At 37.8% G+C, this 25,589-nt stretch overlaps 1 protein-coding gene across 2 annotated transcripts in view; it reads right to left on the reverse strand.

Moving 5' to 3' along the window:
- wapl (cohesin release factor wings apart-like) overlaps positions 1 to 25,589 on the reverse strand; it is a 436,770-nt gene that overhangs the window by 308,608 nt on the left and 102,573 nt on the right. For both annotated transcript variants that reach the window (XM_089596620.1, XM_089596619.1), the window contains exon 3: positions 10,012 to 10,260. In XM_089596620.1, the coding sequence (XP_089452746.1) occupies positions 10,012 to 10,260 (249 nt within the window). The remainder of the gene's footprint in view (positions 1 to 10,011; positions 10,261 to 25,589) is intronic.

A 25,589-nucleotide genomic window follows, 5' to 3' on the forward strand; every position in this document is an offset into this window, starting at 1 on the left:
AACGTAAATTAGTGAGAATACATCGTCAGTGGTTTTCTAAATAATTATAACTAATATATTAATAGTAAGATACCAACAGTTGGTAATGATAGGAATGACACTTAAGATTTAAAAAAAAATTGTTCTTACAAAAGGATAAATCATTAAGAGGAACGTCTTGCATACACAGACAAATGATAAACATTATTGAAAATTAATATAAAAGTAGACGTTTTTATTGTGTTCTACGTTACAGTATTTTTCTCAGGTAACGATCTAGTTGGGGTACAAAAATTTAGTTTAAAAAAATGTATGATTATTACAAAACAACTAAAATTACATACACACACACACACGAATAGTACTTTTCGATATTTTGTTGTACTTCGTCGTCTGATCTGTTAAGAAGCCCCATCACGATTGCATGCAGCGTTGCAAACTGCAGAGTCATACGATTTTGAAATCTAGGCCATTGAGTTCAATTTGAAATTCATGCTAAAGTAAAATTTATTTAATCTGAAGTTTCAATACCAGGGTAACGGTTTACCAAATTAAAAAAAAAAATCCATTTAAAATTCAAAATGTTTACATAGATCTTAAGGGATATTTCAAAGTTTGTACCCAAAAATTGTCACATGTTTTGGCTAATTTTTCAAACTTTCCTTACGTGACAAAAACTGAAGATACATAGTTCAAAACAGTTAAAGAAAGCCACTTTCTGACAAAATTTTAGAAATCAAGGTTGTTTAGCGAAAAAATAAGATAAAAATTATTGAAAGTGCAATCTGTAGGTGAATCACGTTTGAAACGTAAAAAGGTAGAAAGCAAAGGAGTGGGGGGGGGGGCAAATCGTCTTTATCTGCTTCATTCCTAGAGGAAAATTTTCAAATTTAGTATCTTTTTGGTTCTTCAATCAATTTCCTCCGATTCTCTCCAGAATGCTTTTTAATTCTAGTATGAGGTAACTTTCATTCTATTTAAATAGCACTGGAAATGTAGTTTTTTACTAATATTTCAAAAAACTAGAGGTAACCTTTTAGTGAAAAAATTATATGTTTTACAGGCACTTAGAATAAATGTTTAGGGCAACATAATGAAAGAAGCAATTATGGTCCTGGCTCTCAAGTAAATTTTTTTATTAGTTTCTGAAACTAAAAAAATCATAAAACTGATTTTTGTTCAAAATGGGCAAACATTAAATTTGTAATAGTTTAAAATTTTTATCTTGGCCCGTGATTTCAGAGAAAAAGATTTAATAATTTTTTTGTTTAAGTTAGTGGTAATATTATGTCGATTATTAAATTATTAAATGTAATATTCCGATTCCTTGATGTATTTCTGATTCCTTAATCCCATCCTTTATCTAGAGCTAACCCCTGACAGGCCTCCCTGTGAACTATATCTCTGAAATTTATCATATGATTATTTATCAAGTTATCCCACCCTTTATTTTCCTCGCTGCCCGTATCTTCACAAGTTTCATTATTATTGAATATTGTTTTTCTTCGATAACATTAATTTTTAAACACCAGGTAAAGCTGTATCGTTGATATAGGGTTTAACGTGAGATTTTTGTCCAGCTTTACGTTTCACTCACAACATCTTCCCTCGTATCGTCAATAAATTTTTTACCAAAAAAACCTACCATGTGAGGTACCATGTATGGAATACATGTGATGTATATACACCACATGTATTGTAAGTTTTATCTTTCAAGATATTCGATTAGGCTAATTTTTACTACATTTAGTGTTTCGCTGATTATTCTTCCTTCTGTTGTCAGGCCTAACGCTGCGAAAATATTTCTTACCGCAAAATTCACTTCTAAACTTAGATTCAAATCATTTCTTATTCATGCCATGTTTCACAATAAATGAGTTTAACATTCTTATACAGTTAATTTAATAACACTAGCAGTCATTAAATAATGTCTTACGAAACCCTATACGAACTATTTGGTATTGTAATAAGAAAAAAAAAACAAATTTTTTAAATAATTTTAACACTAAATTTATGGTTTTATTGCATATCAAATGAGTTTGGTAAATTTAATGGTTAAGAAATTGGTCACATTCACTGAAATGTGTTACTTTAAATAAGCGATTTATCAAAAGTTGGCTATCTGCATATTACGTCATTTTTAGATTATTTCTACTTCAAAATCCCATAACTATTCGGTTTAACAATGTTGATAACTAGGATTAGGGATTACCTTCCCTGTCCCTTCAAGTACTTTGGAAACGACACCACGGCAGCGGTAGTGATAAGAAAAGGGCTATATATACTATCACTATTGATGTTTGTACATCCATACTTACCCACACACAGTTTTTCTTGACCTTCCACTACACTCACACGATTTTTCATTATCCTTTACTCACCCCTATCAATCTCCTCAGGCTCTGACATTTGTGTAAGAGAACTAATGCAGATATAACGTACTTTCAAGATATATATTGATGGTTAGAAAGAATTATGCTGACTGTTAACATACTTCCAATATTCTTAACAAAATGCACTTGCTATTTTTATTTGTCTGTGTTATTCATATTATATATGTATAGATATAGTGTATCAAAAAAGAAAATATGTCACTAAAAATAATTTAACTATGAATAGAATTAATTAAAAAGACAAATTATGATGTACTTGTATAAAAATCTCTGTTCTTCTCAATCCTGTCATGTAAAATGCTGGTAATGGGGCATTTTCTAAAGATATTTGCCAAGAAAGACGTGAAAATCAGCTTCCTGGTTATAAATGACAGACGGTAGCAGAATACCAACACTGATGTACGTATATACGTGTACATACACAAGTAAAACTCTCCTACTTGACTAGAGCAGTAGATACCTTATTTTAGTGTTCTTACCTTAGGCTACCTTGAGGATTGGGTATGCCCTCGGTAGAAAAAATAGGGTTCGCACCTGGTGCGCATTTAACCAGGGCAAACAAAGGAAACACTGGTGCTTGCCCTGGCGACATGCACCACCGGGTGCGTAAACTACTATTTCATTATTGAATCCAACTATATCTCCCACTTACTACATTTCTAAGTTCATGAAACAGTTTCTTTTATTGGGTGGATACAATTACTTTTTTTTTTTTTTTTTTTTTTCAAGTACTAAGATCACTGCCATTTTGCTTTATGATATAAAAAAATTTAAAAAAGGAAAGTTGGTATGTGTAAAATTTTGCCTGTAGCCACATTTCAAGTTCTGAAGCCCCCCGACGCCGGATTTCAGAAGCTTTTTATTCTGCAATCATTTTTCATATACTATCAGTGGATTAAATTATATAAAGTTTTAGATTGGTGTAGAGCAAACTAGTTATAAACAAAAACAATTTTGAAAAACTTGTCAACGTTAGCCCAAAAAGCTTAAAAAGTTACGCACCCACCAAATCCGCAGTTCAAAATCGTAAGTTTGGTAAATTTGTACCTAGAAGTGCCACCATCTATGTATGCGCTAATTAATACGATGATACATGTATCAATATTGCTTATATACCTTTTAGGGTCATGTTGGGTTTTTATTTTTTTATTCTTTAACCGTGTTTATATTAAAATTTTTAATAATTTTTTACGTAATCAAAATATACATTATGCATGTTTTACTTAAGCCACAGTTTCCAGAAATTATTTTTACTTTAGATATAGACAGAATTCTGAAGAGCAGAGAGAGAGAGAGAGAGAGAGAGAGAGAGAGAGAGACTGGGTTGCACCGACAGGAAGGCAAATCATGGTCTCTCGGCAGAAAACAAGCATGGCCTTACTATTTCACTTAAGTTCTCACATTTTTACACAATAGCAAAGTTGTACATTAAAGTGGTTAATAGTTAAGTTGTTCTTAAGAAGTGTTGTCATTCTTTCAACCTGAACCCACTCTCCACTCCCACACGCACAGACAGGCATGTGCACACCAAATATTTACCTTCTAAACGTATTTAAATATACATGGGCTGAATAGAAAAGTATTAATGTAAAGTTATTTAGTTTTCATTCAAGTAAGATGATGAATGTAAAAAAAGATGCAAATGATTTTCGTAATGAACTAATTAAAAAATAAGTTGACGTATGTATTAATGTCATGGAGAAACAATGAGGTATTTATGATTAAATAATTTATTATTAGATGGACAAATAAAGTAAAAATTAAATAGTAGGTATACAACTCTAATGCTTGTCGGTAAACTAGAAATTAAATACGACCAATAGGTATGCAAGCAAATGTTAATACATCTTAACCATTGTATCAAGAGGTGCATATGTATAGATGGCGGCACTTTTTACACAAGCACTCTATATCCTCTATACATGCCCTTTTTCTCAATATTCAATATACTTAAGACTCACAATACTAAACCACATAATTTCTTTTTCAAGAAATTTTCTTGAAAAATAAATAAAAATGAGAAAAATATCCTCCCCGGGTATGGATCGGAACCACAACCTCATATTTACTTGACAGTTGCTCTACCATTTGAGTTACCGAGGAGCTGCACATTTATTCGCACCGTTAGTTTAGATAAGTTTCGCATTCTTAATTTTTAAAGCTGTCATTCACCTAAGCTTAATATAGTAGTTATATAACTCTAATGCTGGTCAGTAAACTACACTCTCTCCAGGGGAGGATATTTTTCTCATACTTGTTTATTTCTCAAGAAAATTTCTTGAAAAAGAAATCATGTGGTTTAGTATTGTGAGTCTTAAGTATATTGGACATTAAGAAAAAGGGTATGTATAGAGGATATTGTATAAAAAGTGCCGCCATGTATACATATGCACCTTTTGATACAATGATTAAGATGTATCAACATTTGCTTGTATACCTATTGGACGTATTTAATTTTTAAAATAAAATAGTTCTTTAAACATACATGTATGAGAGACTTATTATTATAAGACTTGAAAATTGTTTTATAAAATATGCCTGGTGAATACTAAAAAATCTTGCTGGTATTCATAATTGTATTACACAACTACAGTGGTTTATTTTTAAAGATGTATGTGTAATTTGAAGTATCTGGATTAAATAAAAACTTACATAACGTTACATTATTTCTTTCTACTTTTCTGGTGCATGTTAAAATACGTATTGAAGACGAATACATGTATACATCTCTACATAATTCTCCTGTCTAATATAATTTATTTAGTATTCGTGAATTTTTAGGCGCTTATAAATAGGAGTCAAGCCATACCGAAGCCACTCAGTCAAAATTCCAGTGGCTTGCACAAAAAAATCGTGCACCTGCAGCTTGGGAATACATGCCAACATGCACCACTTTTTTACTGTTTGCGCACGCATGATATTATCACTAGCAGCACCACATCACCTTTAGCTGAGACCGAATCTCTCTATGTGTAGTTTAAAACTATTTTTTTTTTTATGTTCTGAGAAAATTTGCAAAAAAATGATTTTTCTTCCATTTTTCAACTTTGTCCGAAAAAAAGTTATGTGAGCCTAGGATACCGGGCTAGTATAAAAATAATCTAATATTAACGTATGTCATAAGATTTTGAGTTAAAATAGAGTAGGAGTAAATGACCTAATTAAAGTGCATAGAAAATTTTGACTGTGCTCAACAGCTAATGTCTCTATGATTTTTAATGTGAATGAAAGAAGTTAAATTTTATTTTTTACTGCAGCATCTAGTGCGATCAAAAAGAAACTTTTTCAATTACGTTACTTATTTTTTTAGTCAATCATTGTTTTAGTGTTGGTACTATTCGCTTTTTATTACTGCGCATGATTATAAAATAACTAGCGGCCTCCCGTCTCGGCTTTGCCCGAGACTCACTAAATAGAACACCGTAGTGTGTTGAAATGTAATAAGAAACGTTTTCAGTTAAAAATTTTAAATATATTTCTGACACTTCTCAAAACGAAAATCTTCTTATTAAAAACATATTTAATCGGAATCCATACAGTTATTTTTATCAAATAATAAGCTGTAAAAAAATGAAAAAAATTTAATTATGCTAAAAAGTACCGTGCGTTACTTACGCCACAAAATAATCGTTGGCCCTACAGGGCCGTTGATTTACAGTTTCTCTCGTATAATCTATGAATAGGGCTAGTTTTAAAGCTGTAAAGATTTAAAACTCACAAAAAATATAGATTAAAAAAAATTTCTTCTCTTATCTCAAAACTTTATTACCACAGCAACAAATTTCTGGAACATAATCTCTACATTTTTTATTGCCACAAAAATACAAATACATATTCTACCTATTTAAAAATTTGGAAGATTCGAGAGATTACTATAAGGGTTATAGTTACAAGCTGATCTCTCACTCAATAAATTCTATATTTATCGATTTTGATGCTGCTTTAATCTCGATGAATGTTCAGCATCATTTTCTTCATGAGATGCATTTGAAATTTCCCTTCCAATTTGACTTCTTGCGACTTTTGGTATAGTTTAAACTTTTGTGAGCCTTATAGGCTAGATTTTCAACTTTATAAGGTTGTAATGTATTTGTTGTTAAGGTAGTTTGACGTCCAATAACCCTGAAAGAAACCAATGAGCTTCTTAAGTAAACTCTTTTTTGAATGAAGTTTCCAGCAAACGTGATTGCTTCTATACCTCAGGGTAATCTCCTCTGGTCTGTTATTGTAGCACCACACTGATTGGGAAAAAAACTACAACATTTGAAGCTTTGGAGGTAGTTGTACAGCTCTTTCTTAACGTCTCTCGGTACGTCGAAGACGTTCGTGTCTTAAGCACCTTCTTTTTTTTCAGACTCAGTGTTTTGGTAATCTAAGGTGAGGAGATTAGTTCGTGATGATTGCCCGTTTGAGACTGTCCCGTTTGTACAAGTTTATTTTGCCTTCATAGCTGTTAGGTTCGCCCATCGCAGACCTTGAAGAGGATCGGTGATTTCTGGTTGAGTGCTGAGAGTCGAGAGGATGATATAGGGTCGACAGTCACCAGGGTTCCCAACCTTAAGACAAACAACTCCGCTCGTGACGTCTACCAGTGAATCACTGACTTGGTCTAATGGTGGCCGGCTTTACATAGTCTCTTAGTCAACGAATTGTTTCCAGAAATGGTAGTACAAATGTTTTTGTTTGCAAGGTAGTTTGAACTTAAGTGGCCCTTAAAAGAACTGATGAGATTGATGGTTAAGTAGGAAACGTAAATACTTATAATGGCCCTGAAAAGGGCCAGTGTTAAAATTTCCAGTTATTCGCTACTGTTATTCTTGATGATGGAGAGCCAGCTACGGGTAGCTTGACTCTTATCCTTGGAGTCTCCGTGTACGGATACCGTACTGGAGGGAGGTGCGCCGCTGACCAAAGAATATCTTATGTTCAGGTCGTTCTCTATAACGAACCGCTCATCGTTAGTCGGGAAAGTGAGCATGGAGAATACCGTTTCTGTAGGTATGCCGTTGGGATGACCACTAAGAAGGTGACCGTTGTAGCTGCTCGTACTCTCAGAGCTGTCTTTCCTGGCTTGCATTTGAAGTAGAAAGTATCTGACAACACCAGGCCGAATGGTTGAACGGTCACAAAACTCTGAAGTTTTGGAGCAGGATATGCTCTGGCTAGACACGTCTCCTGGTATTCCATCGAAGACGTTGACGTTCCGATCGCCTATTTTTCCGTGGCACTCAGTTATTTTGGTGATCCGAGATATAAATCGATTTATTTTGCTTGCCTATGAAAGAAGAGTGTCATCGGTAGCCAGAATGTCCAGCTGCACTACTAACAACTTTAATCTTAGTGCACTACCGACGAACGACTACGAAAATGGACCACTCGATGGGGCATCTTATAACCACTCTTCACTATTTTTGATTGAGGGTGGCTTTAATTTTACCTCGACGCCACCTTGCAGATCTTACTGCACTGCAGCGCAAAGCTAGCTTATTTTAACAAAACTTCGAGCTTATTTATCGCTATTGTTATTAACTTTTTCAAAAAAAAAACTATGCGAAAACCATCTTGGAATTATCAAGAATCAGTATGCAAAATTTCAGCAAAATCGGTTTAGTAGTTTCCGCGATGACAACGATTTTAGCGACTTTACTTTATATGTTAGTAAAATCACCAGTCACTGGGCACCTAATTACTGCGCGGATATCTCCAATAAAGTTTTTATGTTGAAACGCATGAGATCCAACTACTGCGAACGACTACAAAGTTTAGTAGATTAAATTCAATTAAAGTCGTTTAGTTAAAAACAATGATGTATTTTATGATGTCAAGTATAATCCAAGATTGAACGTTATTAATGTCCAAAAGTACGACAATAACTGAGCTCACGAATTTTCCAATATGTTTCTCTTATTTTATATGATTCACGATTTCGCAGTAACTAAACTATTTACTTATACTTAGGCTTTCGTAAGTGCATTTCTTCGGATACGTAGTACCACCAGTAAAGAAAAAATTTTAATTTCATGAACTAGTTTTTTCTATTTTAACTTTATCAATTTAAAAAAAAATTTTCTGAACAATTCTTTTTTTGCCTTAACTTTTTGTTTGATAATACTGCATTTTAAAGAGTATGAAAGATCGTTAAATTTTTTATAGAAAATTATTTACCTGATGCTTCTCAAAAAATTTTACAGAATTAGTACCTAAAATCATATGTTTATCACCAATCAGTATACTATTAGTTAGTAAATTTTGTAAATTTAATTCATTAACCAACCACTTCTAAAGCTTATTTTGTATTATGAAAGCTGTATCTAAGTAAATATAATTAGGTCACACGATTTTTAAAAAATTATACTTCAATAATAGCACTTTCAATTGTACTCAAACCTAAGAGCGATTAAGAAATTTTCTAACGTGTAATAGAATATGTTAGGTAATAAAATAGTGGCTATGCTTTCTACACCGTAAATAAAATGCTTTTACTAAACGAACTAACATAGTAAATTTAATGTCACAACTTGAATTAAGGACGTACGGTAGCCATAGAACCCTGTGATGAATCTTTTTGAAATTTTAATCAGACGTTCTTATTGTTGTTACAATGAAGCTGTTAAAATTTCAAGAGGTTCGTTTGTTTCGTTTCCGAGATATTGAATTTCAAAGTTCAGTCATTTTAACACGGTCGCTTATGGGGAAACTTATAAAAACTCAGTTTTAAAAAAATTGGCGTGATGAATGTCTCCAATTTTTTTACATGTCACAGATAATGTTATTAACTATATGTACACAAAGTTTCGCGACGATCGTCTAATTAGTTTATAAATAAAATAAATAAATAATATTTCGACAAAAACGCAACGGCAACGTCGCAAGAAACGGGAAATTTAAAATGTTCCAGGACGTAAATCCTTAAAGATTTGAATATTATGGTAGATATTTATGTATTTCTGTATAAAAAATAAGCTTATATATGTGTGTGTGAGTGTATGTATATAGGTTCCACCCGTACCCATAACAAAACACTGTATTATAATAACATATTTATTTTTCTTAATAAAGTTTTTAGTTTGTAATTTTTGTATAATACAATTTTTTTACACAAGATAACAAAATCACATGCTTGTAGTAATTGCAGAAACTAGAGTCTGTCCTGATTATTTAACATATCACTTTCAATGAGACTTTTCAAGTCACATGAAAATTCAAGAATTTTATTTATATTAGCTACGAATATAATTGTATGTACGTATATCTGTCACAAGTCTTTTCAATTATTTATTCATTTTTATTACATTGTTATAACGAATAAACTGCACACAACCTGATGTGTGTACATGAACATTCACACATTGGAGACCCGTGCGGCCATGACAAGTCTTCACTCATCGCTACTTCCCCCTTGCCCCGCAAGTGGTTCCCCCCGCTATCTCTACAGAACGTCCTTAAATACCAGCAGAAGTAATAACGTTAGTTTAAAAAAATGTAAAACTTATCCATCATTACATTTGTGACCGAAAAAAATTAAATTACAATTTGACAGTAAAAATATTCAACTATGTAATTACAAGAAGGTTACCTGTATTTTGTTTTATTTTCGATAGTTTTATCAAAAAATTTGTTTATTTTTTTAAAATTTTACCTGATCCGCAGTAGCATCATGAAGGGCTTTAAAAAATTTTGCAACAGTCCCATGTGCACGAACATGCATCCGAAATGCAGGTGCCATACATTTACTGGCAAGTCTTATTGCTGAAAGACATCGGGTAGCATTAGGGTTGTTGTCTCTTAGGGTATCCATAATGTAGTCCACATCATCGTTGAACTCCTGAAACTCTCCACTTTCTTGAATTTGATGAGCTTTTTTGACGTTTTTTACAACGGTATAAAACTGTAACAATTTTAAATTGTATAATATTTATTAAGTTACATTATTTCATAGAATAATTTTTTAAAAACAATTTATTGGAGAACTACTGACATTTTGTGTACACACATTAGCAAATAATTAACTCAATTTTAAATCCCTACCCCCTTAATGCATGACTTTTTATGACATTGTATATTATAATGATATAAAATAGCTGATGACTTCTTTAAAAATAAAATATACTTAGGCAAGATGAATCAACGCTTTCTTCGGTTTGTATTACAACTTAATCTTAACAGAAATAGTAAGCATTCTTAATTATTTTTTTTTTACCACTTAAATTGTTTTTTAATACTTGGCACATACACACATAGGCATTAGTGCATGATTCAATGGATGTTGGAGATAATTCAAAAATTAAAAAGTCATACTGAGTAAAGTCTCTTAGGATGAAATATGTATAGAAATATCATAGAGGTAAGACTGACATTTGCTTAGCAACACGTCACAATAGTATAACACTGTTACTTTAGTTAACTTGTTGAGTAATCAGCTGATTTCGTCTTGCTCCTACGATACGATAATTTTATCTGTGCTTATGTCTGATCCTCTATAACCCGTTACTTACTCTTGTATATTCTAGGAAGCTAAGGTTACAAACTATTCAATATTCTTCCTGCTACTTGTAACTGCTACAGTAACTTTAAAAGCTACTACAATTAACTTTAGGGAGCTTATAAAGTTTACTTGCAGCAGTATGACGCAAATTTGATTTACTGGTTATTTATTGAAAGGAATGAATGATCGATACAGGACGCTGATGCGTTGCAGCTAAGTTCAGCAGAGCTTAAAACATAAAATGAATATACGAGGACAATGCTGTCGAGTCGAAGATATGATGGCGGCTGTGCTCACTTTACTCAGGGTTTTTCTTCTACTCTTCAGCCTGACCGCTGATCAGCAGCCACGGCAGTATGCCATGCCTCCGGAAAGCGGCCGAAGGGGCGGGACGGTAGCAGGCGCGAAATACAAATCAACAACCCACCCACCTCGTTTTGTTAACGATTTCAGCTCTCGCTCGTCAGACTGGACGGACATTTAGCGCTGGTGTCTGTGGGGTCGGCGTCGTCGCGGTTGGAACGGCGAACTGGCAGTAGGGAATGCTTGCTGACAGCACGGAGATATTCCCCTGTAGACGTCCGGATGGTGGCTGTTTAAACAAGCCCATCGGAACCAGGATGGACGGAAACTATGCGACACAGCCGCCAGGAGCTACTCGACTGGAGGAGAGTGGCGTCTATCACAGCTACGACGTCATCGACCTGAAAATTGCGGCGTGGGGTTCTTTACTTGGGTCGTTACTGAAGCGTGTTCAGGTATTCACGGATCCAACGGTTCCAGAAGTGATCTTGAATGCCGCGAACAAGACTCCAGTGAGTCCGTCGATCCAGCTCTTCAGGTGGTCGAGCACCGCTGATAATGGAGTTCAGCAAACTAACAACAAGGAAACGTCCAGGAGTGAGGATGTCGATGTCATCAAGGCCGCTGGTCAATGGGGTAAGGGGGCGGCTGTTGAGAACCACCTCGATACTGGTGAGAACTGTAGAGAACTCCTCGTAGGTGAGGTGTCACGGACCGATGACACTCCGCAGATGACGCTTCATAGACTTCACGCAAGCCTCCCACAGTCCGCCAAAATGCGGGACCCGGGGGGAATGATTTGCATTTGATCCCTTGGTCGTTGAGAGCGCCAGCAACGCGATTCTACTGCAACTCAGCGTCCTGTAGAGCCTTGTGAAGTTCTCGGTCGGCAGCGTCAAAGCAGGTAGCGTTGTCGCTCCGAATCTCTGCCGGTCGGCTTTGTCTCGCACACAGTCTTGTGAGGGTCCCCAGGAATGACTTGGTCGACAAGTTGCCAACTAACTCAAGGTGCACAGCCTTGGCGGGCATACATACAAAAACCGCGATGTATCCTTTGCTCTTGCAGATGCCTCGGCCCTTTGCCGACGAGATATTAAACGGGCCTGCATAATCAACATCGAGACGAGAGAAGGATCAAGTGGGTGTGATCTGCACAGCCAGCAGAGGCACCATGTGTTGCGTGGCGGGCTGTGCCTGGATCAGCGCGCAGACAAAACACCTTTTCAAAAAACTTTTCAATGAAGTGTAAACACTAGTGACACTAAGGCCTCCGTATAGTGCTCGTGCGTGGGCCCAGTAAATAACCAATCGAGCCAGATGACATCGATCGTCGATGATCGGAGGATGTTGATCGTCAAAACTCAAGACTGAGTGCCTGAGTCGACCGCATACTCGGAGAACGTTTCCGGAGATGAACGGATGAAGAGTCCACAACGGATGTTTTGCAGGCAAATGGCCCCGCTGCAAAATTTCGATCTCGGAAGAGAAGGACTACTGTTGGCTGAGGTGGACGCACACGAGGTATGCATCACGCAGCTCAGCGATGGTCATGAGTGTCAGGGCAGAAGCTGGGTCCTGACGCAGCCGACGGCGGATCCATCGACGTAACCGAGCGAGGAAGAGCAGCAGAAGGCCCAGATCCAAAAACTTCTCCAGGATGTCTGAGACGTTACGTTGAATGGTACAACAGGTGTGGGTAGCCTTCTCGCAGTCCGAGCCAGAGAGCTTGGAAGGCCCGGCAACCTTGGCCGGTCACGAGTCTGGAGGGCCTGCGAGCCATGGTGGACCCTCCCACCAGATGCACATATGCTCCAGTGTGGATAGGTCTGTTCCCCGGGACGCTACGTCCGCAGGATTTGAGTCCATCGGGACGGGTCTCCACGAGCAGGAGAGCAGCAACTTTTGGGTATAAGTCACGTAATTGTCGATAAGCGAGTTGTTGGTGGGCTCTGACGATCGGGGCCAATAAAAAATCTGAGAGTCGCTCCAGGCATCACAGTCCTCGGGAAGAGCGGAATATTCCCCAGCAACCAAGCGCAGCAGTTCTGCAGCAAGAAGGGCAGCTTGCAGCTCCAGCTGAGGGATGATCATCCATGCCAGATGTGAGGCATCCGACTGTAACCCTTTCATGGGGGTCAGTTTAGTCTGGGCGATCAATAGACGTACGGTGACACCACCAGCCGGGTCTACGGTTTGCGAGTACATGACTGCTGCCATGGCACGACGGCTGGCATCCACATATGCATGGAGCTGAAGGTTGTCGTGTGGACGCCAGTTGATCCAGCGAGGAATGGTGATTTTGTAAACTTCCTGCAGTTAAGACAGGAATGTGTGCCATCACTGGACCATGGGGGCTGGTACGAGTTTGTCCCATTCGATTCGAGCGCGCCAGAAATCTTGGATGATCATTTTCGCGACCAGAACGACGGGGGTGATCCAGCCACAGGGATCGAAAAGACGGGCAAGAGTGGCGAGCATGGTGCACTTAGTCTGCTGCGGCTTGAAAGTAGGTGACGCGAGATGGAAAAGATCACCGATCGGATCCTAACTCACACCAAGCTCATTGACAAGGCCATCTACGCTGAGCTACCGCCACGTCGGCTTGAGGCGAACGTCCGGATCGTGCAGTAGCTTTGGCTCGTTGGCGACCCTTTTTTCTCAGCAGAAAGCCTCCCACCCGCAGCAAGCCGATCAGTTGATTGCGGCGACGCGGACGCACAGTGGTCCCGAACGGTCTTTTTTTGTTCAAAATAACCTAGAGACCACACTTTTCATCCAATCTTAAAATTTTTTTTTAAGCTAAAGCTAAGAAGATTTAGAAAAGATCTCTGGAAGCTGATTTTTAATTTTTTTCTTCTAATTAGTTGTACATAACCTCAAAACTCGAAAAATAACAGAGCCTGATGAATAAAACACTGTAAATCAATTATTGGGTAACTTATAAGGCTCTAAAACTACCAGATATTAGAGGTATGATATAAACGCTTAATTTTCATGATAGTAGGAATAGTACAATGAATAAATCCAAAACGGCGAATCAAATATGGTGGACCCAAACTCAAAAATTTCTCAAATCACGATGAAAATCACTACTGAAGGGTTTTTAAGGTCGCTGATTACGAATTTTTTATTGCAATTTGTATTTTCAAGATGGCTGATCCAATATGGCGCGCTCTGGGCTCAAACGGTACTTTTTTGTTCTTCATAACTTAGAGACCTTACCTTTCGTCCGATCTTGAAATTTTTTTTAATCGGCTAAGAAGATTTAGGAAAGATCTCTGGAAGCCGATTGTTGATTTCCTTGGTTAAATTAGTTGTACATAACCTGAAAACTCGAAAAATGAGAGAGCCTGATGAATAAAACACTATAAATCAATTATTGGGTGACTTATTAGGCTCTAGAACTGCAAAATATCAGAGGTATAATACAAACACTTGATTTTTATGATAGTAAGATTAGTACAATAAATAAATCCAAAATGGCGAATCAAATATGGTGGACCAAAACTCAAAAATTTCTCAAATCGCGACGAAAATCACTACTCAGAGCAGGGGTTTGTGAGGTCGCAGATTAGATGTATGTTATCTTAATTTTTAATTCGACTATGGTGAATTTCTTACAGCAAACAAAAACACATTACCTGATCACTCGCTAAAATCTTGATACAAATTTTGATTCAGGGTTTTTTAGGATCAGTGATTACAATTTTATCATCATCATTCGTACAAGGCAGATCTAGTACGATGACCTAACCTATAATATCTAATACAAATTACTGTACAGAAATAATAAGGAAATATAAGAAACAATAATTCTTCATTATGGTTTCAGTTTATATTTTTGGATTGGTCATCTCAAAATTGAAAAATGAAATAACAGATTTTAAATCAGTGACCTCCAAAACACCCGACAAAAACTTTTGCAAAGATAAAAGAACTGTACAGTATTTGACCTGCCATGATGAAGCTGCCATCTTAAAAATACAAATTGCAATGACAGATTCGTCATGAACGACATTACAAACCCCTGAGTAGAGATTTTCGTCACGATTTAAGAAATTTTTGAGTTTTGGTTTACCATATTTGATTCGCCATTTTAGATTCATTTATTGTACTATACTTACTATCATGAAAATCAAGTGTTTATATCATACCTCTGATATTTTGCAGTTCTAGAGGCTCTCTCATTTTTCGAGTTTTCAGGTTATGTACAACTAATTCAACCAAGAAAATCAATAATCGGCTTCCAGAAATCTTTCCTAAATCTTCTAAGCCGATTAAAAAAAATTTCAAGATCAGACGAAAGGTAAGGTCTCTAAGTTATGTAGAACAAAAAAATCCCGTTTGAGCTCAGAGCGCACCATATTGGATCAGCCATCTTGAAAATACAAATTGCGATGAAAGATTCGTAATCAGCGACCTCAAAAACCCTTGAGTAGTGATTTTCATCGTGATTTGAAAAATTTTTTAGTTTTGGTCCACCATATTTGATTCGCAATTTTGGATTTATTCATTGTACTATTCTTACTATCATGAAAATTAAGCGTTTATATCATACCTCTGAAATCTTGTAGTTTTAGAGCCTAATAAGTTACCCAATAATTGATTTACAGTGTTTTATTCATCAGGCTCTCTTATTTTTCGAGTTTTGAGGTTATGTACAGCTAATTTAAAAAAGAAAATTAAAAATCGGCTTCCAGAGATCTTTTCTAAATCTTCTTAGCTATAGTTTAAAAAAAAAATTTTAAGATCGGATGAAAAGTGTGATCTCTAGGTTATTTTGAACAAAAAAAGACCGTTCGTGACCACTGTGCGACGTCAGGCTGTCTCTGTATCATCAGCGCTAGACAGGATGTCATCAGCGTAGCGATCTCCTCGGACGATCGGGACAGCTTCGGGCCACGCTTCGCCTTCGTCGTCGCATAATTGCAAGATCGTCCGCAGGAAGAGATAGGGAGCGCTAGCCTCGCCGTAAGTTATAGTCAGCAGCTGGAAGTGCTGCGGTGGGACAGATGCACCAGCACTGCATGAATCTGCAGGTTGACGTCACACTCATCAATCTAAATCTGGCGAAAAATTATTTGGATGTCCGCACAAAACTCGATCCGATGTCTCCTCCAACGAAGCAGGACACTCGGCAGGCAGGCTTGAAGCTTTGGTCCGGCGTGCAAGGCATCGTTAAGGCTGTGGCCACTGCATGTTGGTCAAGACGCATTGAACACAACGCGCAGCCTTTTTTTCCAGTGCGGATTGCACAATTCCATGATGCGGAATATAATGTACTGGGCCTGAAAGTGCATGCAGATCGGCCTCAGTCAAGAGTCACATGTGCCCATGCTAAAGGTATTCACCCATGAAGCGAGTATACTCAATGGCCATTTCTGGGCACTACAACGCCGGTCAGACTCTCACCTAATAAGGAAATTCCGTCGCGCTTGAGTGGGAGGCGAACGATGTAGCAGCCGTCGGCTGCTCGACGATGATCAGCAAAGCTGGCCTCACACTCTGCGTCGTCCGGCGAATGGCGCGTGATACGTGGCACGTCCTCCATCTTCCAGTAGAGCTGCATCAGCGCGATGAGTTGATCATGCCACGGCAGCACTGTGGCCTCGTCTTGTGTCGCAAGACAGGTGACAGCTGAGGTCAGGGCAGCGTGACTGGGAATGTGGCCAGCGAGAGTCCAGCCAGCAACGGTGAGCTGTCTGACTAGACTTCCCCGGCGCAAGAGTCCTGGTAGCAGCAGATGAGGGTACACATCGGCACTAAATAAGATGTCAACGTTCCCTGAGGTGTCTGAGGTCGGATCTGCGAGATCTGGCAAATCACGCCAGAGTTCAAGGATGTCCGGAGGGAGCGGGGTTGCAGGGGTCAAGAGCCTCATCCAGGGCAAGCAGTGCGCAGTCAGTGACAGTAACGAAGTGGAACCCGGAGCTTGTAGCTTCAGCTGAGCTGTCCGTGGTAAGTGCAAGATGCCCTCCTCCCCCACGACGCGCAAGATGGTTATGGCAGATGGCTTTAGGTCAGCGCCGAGCCTTCGGGCGACCCTGTCGGAGGCGATGGTGATTTCTGAGCAGGCATTCATGAGAGTCTGTGCTGTGATCGATCGCCCCCCTATTTCCGCCAGTTGAATTTTGAATGTAGAAAGGACAGCTAGTCATAACTGCGATTGGCCTGCAGGATCGCTCTGGCGGTCCGAATCAAAGAGTGGCTGCTTGACGAGAGCCAACCCGTCATTCGACACAGCCTGACGCTTTTGGCTGTCATAGTGGATGAGGCTAGGGTTCGTCGCACGACAGTGTTGACATACGCCCTGGGCACGAGTGCACCAGGTGTCCCGATCTCAGACAGTTGAAGCAGAGCTTGGCCTGCACCACCAGGGCGCGTCGCGCAGGTACGTTCAGCGCTAGGAACTGGCTGCAGTGTCCTATGTAATGAGGAGCATGGCAAGCGGGGCAGTCCACTTCGGATGCGTGGGTGGCCAAGGTCCAGTGATGACGACTGCTAGATGTAGATGGAGCACGCAAGGCCTCCATCGAAGTCAACGATCGGCCACGTCTCCTGAGAAAGCTGGACAGTGCGGCGAACGTAGCCATTTCCCCGGGTGCCGAGGGAGTCACTTACAACTTCTAGAGCTCGTCTTCCCGTGCCCTACGAGTGGATGGATCCATGGCGGTTGATGCGAAGGAGATCAGCTACATATCCCAGTGCTCGACGGGCTGCTTTAGTGCTCGCTATTAGTCCCAATGCTTCTTCAACGTGTCGTGCAGGCCCTGCAGACCCTCGGCGGATTCGTCGCGGAGTGACTTGAGTGCCCTGAGTGGAATGACGTGATCCTGTACGAGGAGGCAGCGGTGCGCGAACTGTGAAGTGAGGAGGTTCCAGGCCATCAAGTAATTGGACCCGACCAGTTGGATGGTGTCCAAGACTGCCTTTGCCTCGCTACGGACGTTCGCTTTGAAGTAGCACAATCACTCTACGTCGGAGAGACGGGCGTCTTGGTGGATGAGCGCTTGAAACAAGTTACGGAAGGACTGCCAATTTTCACGGCGCCCCGAGAAAAATGGAATGTTGATACTCGGCAGACGAGGGCCAGGGTGCGCTCCGGCGAGTGATGAAGAGTCTCCATTTCCTGGAAGGGGAAGTGCTAGCACGCTCCTAGAGTCGTAAAGACATGTCTTGGCGCAGATGTAATGTTACTCACCGGTTCCATTCAGGAGTCTGAGGTGGGCGATTTCGTCCTCGGGAGCACCTCTAACCAAGTCGGGCTGGTTGGCCTGAAAATCGGCCCAATAGCTGCTGAGCAGCTCCAGTCTAGCCTCGATAAAACCCATGCTCCAAGCTTCGATGCCTTGGATTGTGCAAACTGATCGAGCATCTCGAGAAGTGCTTGCTGCGTGGCAAAAACCTATGACCAGCCTTCGTTCAACCTAAAGAGATCACATGTTAGATTCAACACTCCGGTCTCCCTAGCGGAGCTTGATCTTACATGATACAGTCGACAGTCTGAGCTGGGTAATTGCGTTCAGGCGTGGGTTTCGCGACACAAACTGTACAGCAGTTGTCTGGACGGTTCCTTCTCAGGGCGTCACGCGAGGACTCACATGAAATCGCATTGCTCATTACTTGGTGCAGCTCTGTACGATTGCATTACGTGCAATCAGGGCCCGCATTCTCTCCTAACCTCGCAATTTTTTTCGCGTGGCACGACTCTATCTGACTGCATCACGTACAGCAGAGACCCTATTTTCTCGATGCGTTCTCGGACGCAGAAGTTTTGTCTCACATGCGAACGACTTACTTACGTTGCAAATAGGATGACGCAGTTCTTGTTGTTCTTAGGTTAACGGAGGCCTCGAGATAACCTATCCTTAGCTGCACTTTCTAACCAACTTAATCCGACTCGAAAGACCAATGTTTGATTTGCTGGTTATTCATTGAAAGGAATGAATGATCGATACAGGACGCTGATCCGCAGCTGCTAAGTTCAGCAGAGCTTGCAACATAAAATTCACGAAGGCAATATTGTCGAGTCGACGATATGATGGCGGCTGTGCTCGCTTCACTGGGGGTTTTTCTTCCACTCTTCAGCCTGATCGTTGATCAGCAGCTGCGGCAGCATGCCGTGCCTCCGGAAAGCGGCCGAGGGAGCGGGACGGTAGCAGGCGCGAAATAGAAGTCAACAACGCATACTATGTTTATTTGTAGGCTCTTAACTCCAGCGTAAAATTCATCATGCTTTTATAACAGAAATAAAAAAATTTGCACAACTAACACTGCTAAATCATGATTCTGACAAAAAATGGTGGATAGTACCTTTAGTATAACATGTAGTATCGTTAATATTGTCAGTATAACTCATTTAAAGTTAGCCATGATTGGATGCAAAAATCTTTGTCATTGGATACATTCATATCTTTTACTATAAAACATAATGTAATGCAGTTTTTTAATATATATAGGGTTGATAAAATGATTGGCATTAATAACGTTAGTAAGAATTCCTTCAAGTATTGTTAAACAAGTATGTGACTGTCAACTCAGATGCAACTATTTTTTCTGACTGACATGTTCCAACTAAGTATCGATACAGACATTACACATTATAAATAGTGTACTATGTCGAGGTGTCACAGTTGGTTAGGTCATGGGTCAGCACGCGGGAAACCGCGATTCGATTTCTGGCCAGTGCAGCTTTTTCGAGCAAGTACCTCTGTGAATTTTTACGTGTACTTTTTCACCACGCAATGCTTCTCGTGAAGGGGATGGGCAACTTTCTCGCAGCAAAATGCATATTTTCCATTTACCTTCAGGTGGATTTCCTCACCTCATCCTTTTTTTCTCCCAAGTGCTCAGTGACCAGAGTATTTCCCTTAATAGATGCCGGACGTATAGCACTACACTGTGAAAAAAAAAAAACTGTACATGTACGATGGCCTGAAGTTAGAGTTCTCAGCTTCTACTGAAGTCAACTATATATGGATAAACAGCAGAAAGTTGAATTGATAATCCATACTAAATTAAGGCTACGCGGCATGCGCAACTGAGGATTATAAACATTTTTCGGTTTTGGAGTGATCTAGGGTAAAGGTCCAGCTTCGTCTCTCGACTAACTTCAGTACTTACTGCAATGCTAAAATGCTAATCTTAGGAAATACCCCCGATAAGACATAATTATTTCCAGATATTTTCCTTGAATGGTAATATCGTCCATTGTTTTCCCTTGATTCACGTTAAATCTGACATGCCCTGGCTACCCTGCGGATGATCTAATGCGGACGCGGATGATCTCTGGTTAACCGAGGTTTAGCAATGTGTGATGTTACCATTTGGAACAAGTGCCTGAAAAGTCTTATTAAAATATTCTTGAATGGGTGACCGCTTTAGTCACCGTTTATCTACACTACTTTCACTCATTAACTGGCTGTATTTCCTTTACTTTGATAATGTTAACGGAAGGTATGACAAATCTTAGTCTAAGTTCCAACATTTCACACATTTTATGAGCATAAGCAACTGATCAGAGCTCGTGCAAAACATCACATAAGTCTAGGTTACGTTTTAGACGATTTTTTTAGTCAGCTTGAAAATTTTTTTTCAGACCCTAGATTACAGCCATTTCAAAAACGTACAAAAAGACCAACTACTTCTTACCATCGTGTTTCTCTCACTGCACATTTTTTTTTCACCACATAAAGAAATTCAATTACTAGTAGCCAGCGTGAAAAAAGCTAATTTTAAAAAAGAAGCTTAAAGTAAGAGTGTTTAAAAAAAAAACTATTTTAACCAAGTTATATATCCCTTGAGTACCCTCGCCATGCCATTGTACTACACTTATGAAGATTTGAGAACCTCCCACACTTGAAGTAAGTATGATGTCATATTGTTTAAAGAAAACTATTTACATGCATATTGTACAAGATTTATTCGATGGCAAGTATCCAGTTCTCTCACTTGGACTTACTAGGTCTTAAAAAAATGTATATAAATGTTTTTTACATTTTTTTATCAATGATAATTCATTATACTTATTTTAAAGCAATACAATACAAAATAAATATAAAAAAATCACACTGGTTGTTTAACGAAATATGGAATATCATAAATAAAGATTTGATTATGTAGAATAAACTATAACATAAGTTTTAAATTTATTTTTTAATGTTTAAAATGGCGGGAAAAGCTTTTATTTATTTTAAGTTTAATAGATCAAAATATATTAGGTAACATTGTTCCACTAAATTTTAATTGTATATTTTTCTCTGTGATAGTGAGGTCTAATAAGGTCCCCATTTCTAAGTAAGAGATTAATATCACAATTAAGTCTGAGACGGCTTTCTTATATGCCAAGGTCAATGGAATGTACATGCAGAGTAACACAGCAATGCAGAACCTATTCAAATAGTTCTCAGAAATGGCTGTACATGTATATAAAAAAAAGTTCTGAAAAAACGTAATACAAAGTGAAATTTCAAGTACAATGCCTAGCATGATTTTTAGATATTTAGTATCAATTTGATGGTTTAATGATTAGCGTGCTAGTCTCTTAGTCAGACAAACTCAAGGGATCGTGAGTTCAAATACCAGAAAAAAACATCGAGATTTATTCAAAGTACCCAGGATGCTGAAAATCACTTATCCTTTTTTTGAAAACGAATAGTGAATTTTTTTTGTAATGTCTAAGCCTGCAGGGGCTTCTTTTTAAGGAAAGTCATTACCCAGCTATCTTATCGGTACACTAACTATTGATTTTTAAAAGGGTCAGTACAGCGAGTTAGATGATTTATTGGAAAAGATTCCTCTATTTAACTTGATAATAAATCTACCTAAGGTGGACTTGTGGCAACTGCTGCATTTTGTAAATAGTACGTAGAAGAATGAATATCCAATTCATCTGAGAAGAACTTTGCAAGAAGCCCGACAAAAGACTCGCATACTTGGGAAAAAGGAAGGTCATTAAAGAAAAAAAAAAAAAAGGATAGTAGAGATTAAGGATATAGGATACGTAAAAGCTCTGCAAATGTGTATACATAGAATCTAAAAACTATACTGCACTATGAATTGAAATACCTTTTGTTCCATGATTATAAACTGTTATAATACAGTTGATCACGGATGACCCTTAATCTCCGTTTTCAGAGTCCTTAGTATAAAATTTAAAATCGGATTTCTATAATAAAGGACCCCGCACAAACCCTTAGGATATTTTCTCTCGGTTAAATTGGCTGAAAATTTTATTTATTGCAGATTAAGTTATCCTGAATAAAATGCAACTACTTTTTTTCCAAACAAATAGCTAGTTTTTTAGAAAAAATTGTTGAGGATGGCGATTTGTCATGAGGTTAGTTTGACAGACGGCATGAACCATTACAACCTTATAATATATATATATATATATATATATATATATATATATATATATATATATTTATTGTTTTTGACTCTTGATCGCCGTTTGCACCTACTGGAAAAGAGCGCGTGATAAATTCTTAATGAAGCAAGAGTCGACGGAGGGGTTAGGCTAAGAGAAGAGTGAATAATCCCATAGCCTTAACGATGTAGTTTGAACGGTCGGATAGGCATAATCAACTGTGCAATAGACGTTTATTATGTATGCGCTTATATTCAATTGAATATGCTTGTTAAAACCATCTATAATATTTTACAATTTCTCACTATCTTATTCATCATAAAAACTCTATTATTATTCTTTTTTGAATTTAACTTTGATATGTAATACAATTATTCTTACATGTGATAATTTCATTTAAGGCACTAATGAAGTTCCTTTCTGTTTCTGCTCTTTTACTGTAGTCTAAAGGTCTAATACAAGCCCAGAACATATTTTTTATTTAATAAGAGTCCCCGAGTACTAAGTGCCCATTTTATTGTTCTTAATTGATTTGAAAATATATTATTAATAATCCCCTTCTCTGATAAGTTTCTATATATTACTCTTAAATAATTATTATAGTAAGTACACTATACTTTTACTTTGTATTATTAGATGAACCTGCACCCCTCCCACTCCCAACCTCGTAGCTGTCTCTGATGAGAAGCCGTCACCACTGATCCGACCTATTTATCAACAACTGCAGTATCATGAGCGGTCATGCTCTTCCTCTTACCTGGGTGGCCGTTACTACAATACCGTTCTAATACTATTCACCGTTGGTCCGATCCAAGCCTTAAACTTAGCAGCGGTTAATGTCCTTGAGTTGCAATCCTTCCTATTAAATACTCAGATAAGTACAATAAATTATTAATGTTTAAATAATCGTAATGGTAATGCGTTACTTTGTTTCAATATTTGTATTAGATACACCAGTACCAACTCCTATTCCTTGCCTCTCAGCTGGCTTTGATGAGAAGCCGTCACCTCTAATCCGACCTATTTGCTAACAACTGCAGGGCCGTTAACGATCGTGCTCTGCCTCTTGTTGAAGTGAAGAACTAGAATAATACTTCTTTTGATACTCTAATACTTTCATTTAAACAATTATTTTTGTGACAAACATTAGGATCCGATTAGCATTGAGAACTGTTTGGACTCTTGTTTTTCGAAACAAGTTGAAAGACGAGTATTGAGATCTATTCAAATATCTGTTGCTTTACTGATCTCAGTACCTTCATAATTACCAGATTTAATGCATATCTTATGATACATGCGACCAGTTTGATACGTACGTTAAGGCAAACCTTGAGTTTTATTAAAAAATACGTTATAGGACGTAATATAAGACCAGATTTAAGATAAAGTGTTTAAACCTCTTTGAAACTGTTTACATGACCAGTTCCAAGAAAATTTTTGAGACCTTGTTTGAGACGTACCATGAAACCAAATTGAAGACAAACCATAAGAGAAACATTAAAATCCATTTTCAGATCAATATTTTTATGATATTTCAAAATTATCTAACTACTAGATTTAAGACAAGATATAAGACCTAATATCCGACCAGTTTTTAATGTAACTAAAATAGTTTTTTAAGAACTATTTGAATACTGCTGTCACAAAATGTTTAATACAAATTACTTGTTCCAATACATTGTAATATCAATAATAAGAATGTTTTCTAGATGTATTTTTAACCAGCTCAGAGGAATGAATCAAGATCTTTTTGAAAACGCTATTTGTTTTGGGTCCCAATGAAATTATGGGCTTTATTGTAGATTTGTAGTTAATAATTACTAAACAGATGTTGACATATGTTAAAGTCTTTTTAATAGAATTTTAGAGTTTTGTCCAGACATAAGACAAAAATCAAAGCCATACTTTTAGCCAGACTTCGCAAAAGACATTTAGCCAGAATTCAAGCCATACTTTCTGCCAGACATTCAACAAGACTTAGAGCCAGACTTCCAGCCAGACATACAGCCAGACATTAAGCCAGACTTCCAGACATACATTCAGTCATTCTATCTGCCAGACTTTGAGCCAGACTTCCAGCCAGACATTCAACCAGACATTGAGCAAAACATCAAGTCAGAATTCCAGATATACTTACTGCCAGACATAAAGCCAAATATCTAGTCAGACATTCAGCAAGTTTTTCTGCCAGACATTGAGCCAGACTTCTAGCCAGACCTTCAGCCACACATACAGCAAGACGTTCTGCCAGACTTTCAGCCAGACATACAGCCAGACACACGGCCAGACATTAAGCCAGACTTCCAGACATACATTTGGTCATTCTATCTGCCAGACATTGATCAAAACATCAAGTCAGGTATCCAGCCATACTTACTGCCAGACTTTAAGCCAAACTTCCAGTCAGACATTCAGCATGTTTTTTGCCAGACTTCCAGCCAGACATTGAGCCAGTTTTTTTGCCAGACTTCCATCATATTTCACATATCTTCATATTATTTTTTCAAAAGATATTTTTTTTTTTTAAATAGCAAAGATACAGCATGCAGTTATCACTAGTAGTACACTATTTATTCACATCACTGACAAATTATAACTTTAAAAAATAATTTACGTGTCCTTAATAATGAAAACGTTAACAATGTTGAATACGAGAATTTTTTGTATAATGTAGAAAAAAGATTAGCGTCGTTGTGAAAAAAGGTATGACTGTGACGTATTATCCGGACTTTAGACTTCACACTTTGTCAATTATTTTTCTTCCATTTTCACGTCTACTTGATCGTTGGTTCACCTGCAAACTTTGTAACTTGATGCAGTACTGTAAGATTTCAATCGCACAACTAAAACTTACAAAATAATAAGTATCAAACTATCTTTATAAAAACAGTATAAAGAAAATGACTGTTAACATTTTTTGGTTAGTTCTTTTTTCGACGTAAATGAGGGACAAAATATATTTTTAAATTTACAAAAGATATCACTGGAGAATTTAACAGAACAAGTAAAAACAATTTTAGCAATACAACATAGCAAAATAGAGCATTAGACATTATTTTCA

This window comes from Copidosoma floridanum, unplaced genomic scaffold (genome assembly GCF_036245765.1).
Source record: "Copidosoma floridanum isolate Cflo_tuat_1 unplaced genomic scaffold, Cflo_Japanese_pri ptg000030l, whole genome shotgun sequence".
In the NCBI taxonomy this organism is placed as follows: Eukaryota; Metazoa; Arthropoda; class Insecta; order Hymenoptera; family Encyrtidae; genus Copidosoma; species Copidosoma floridanum.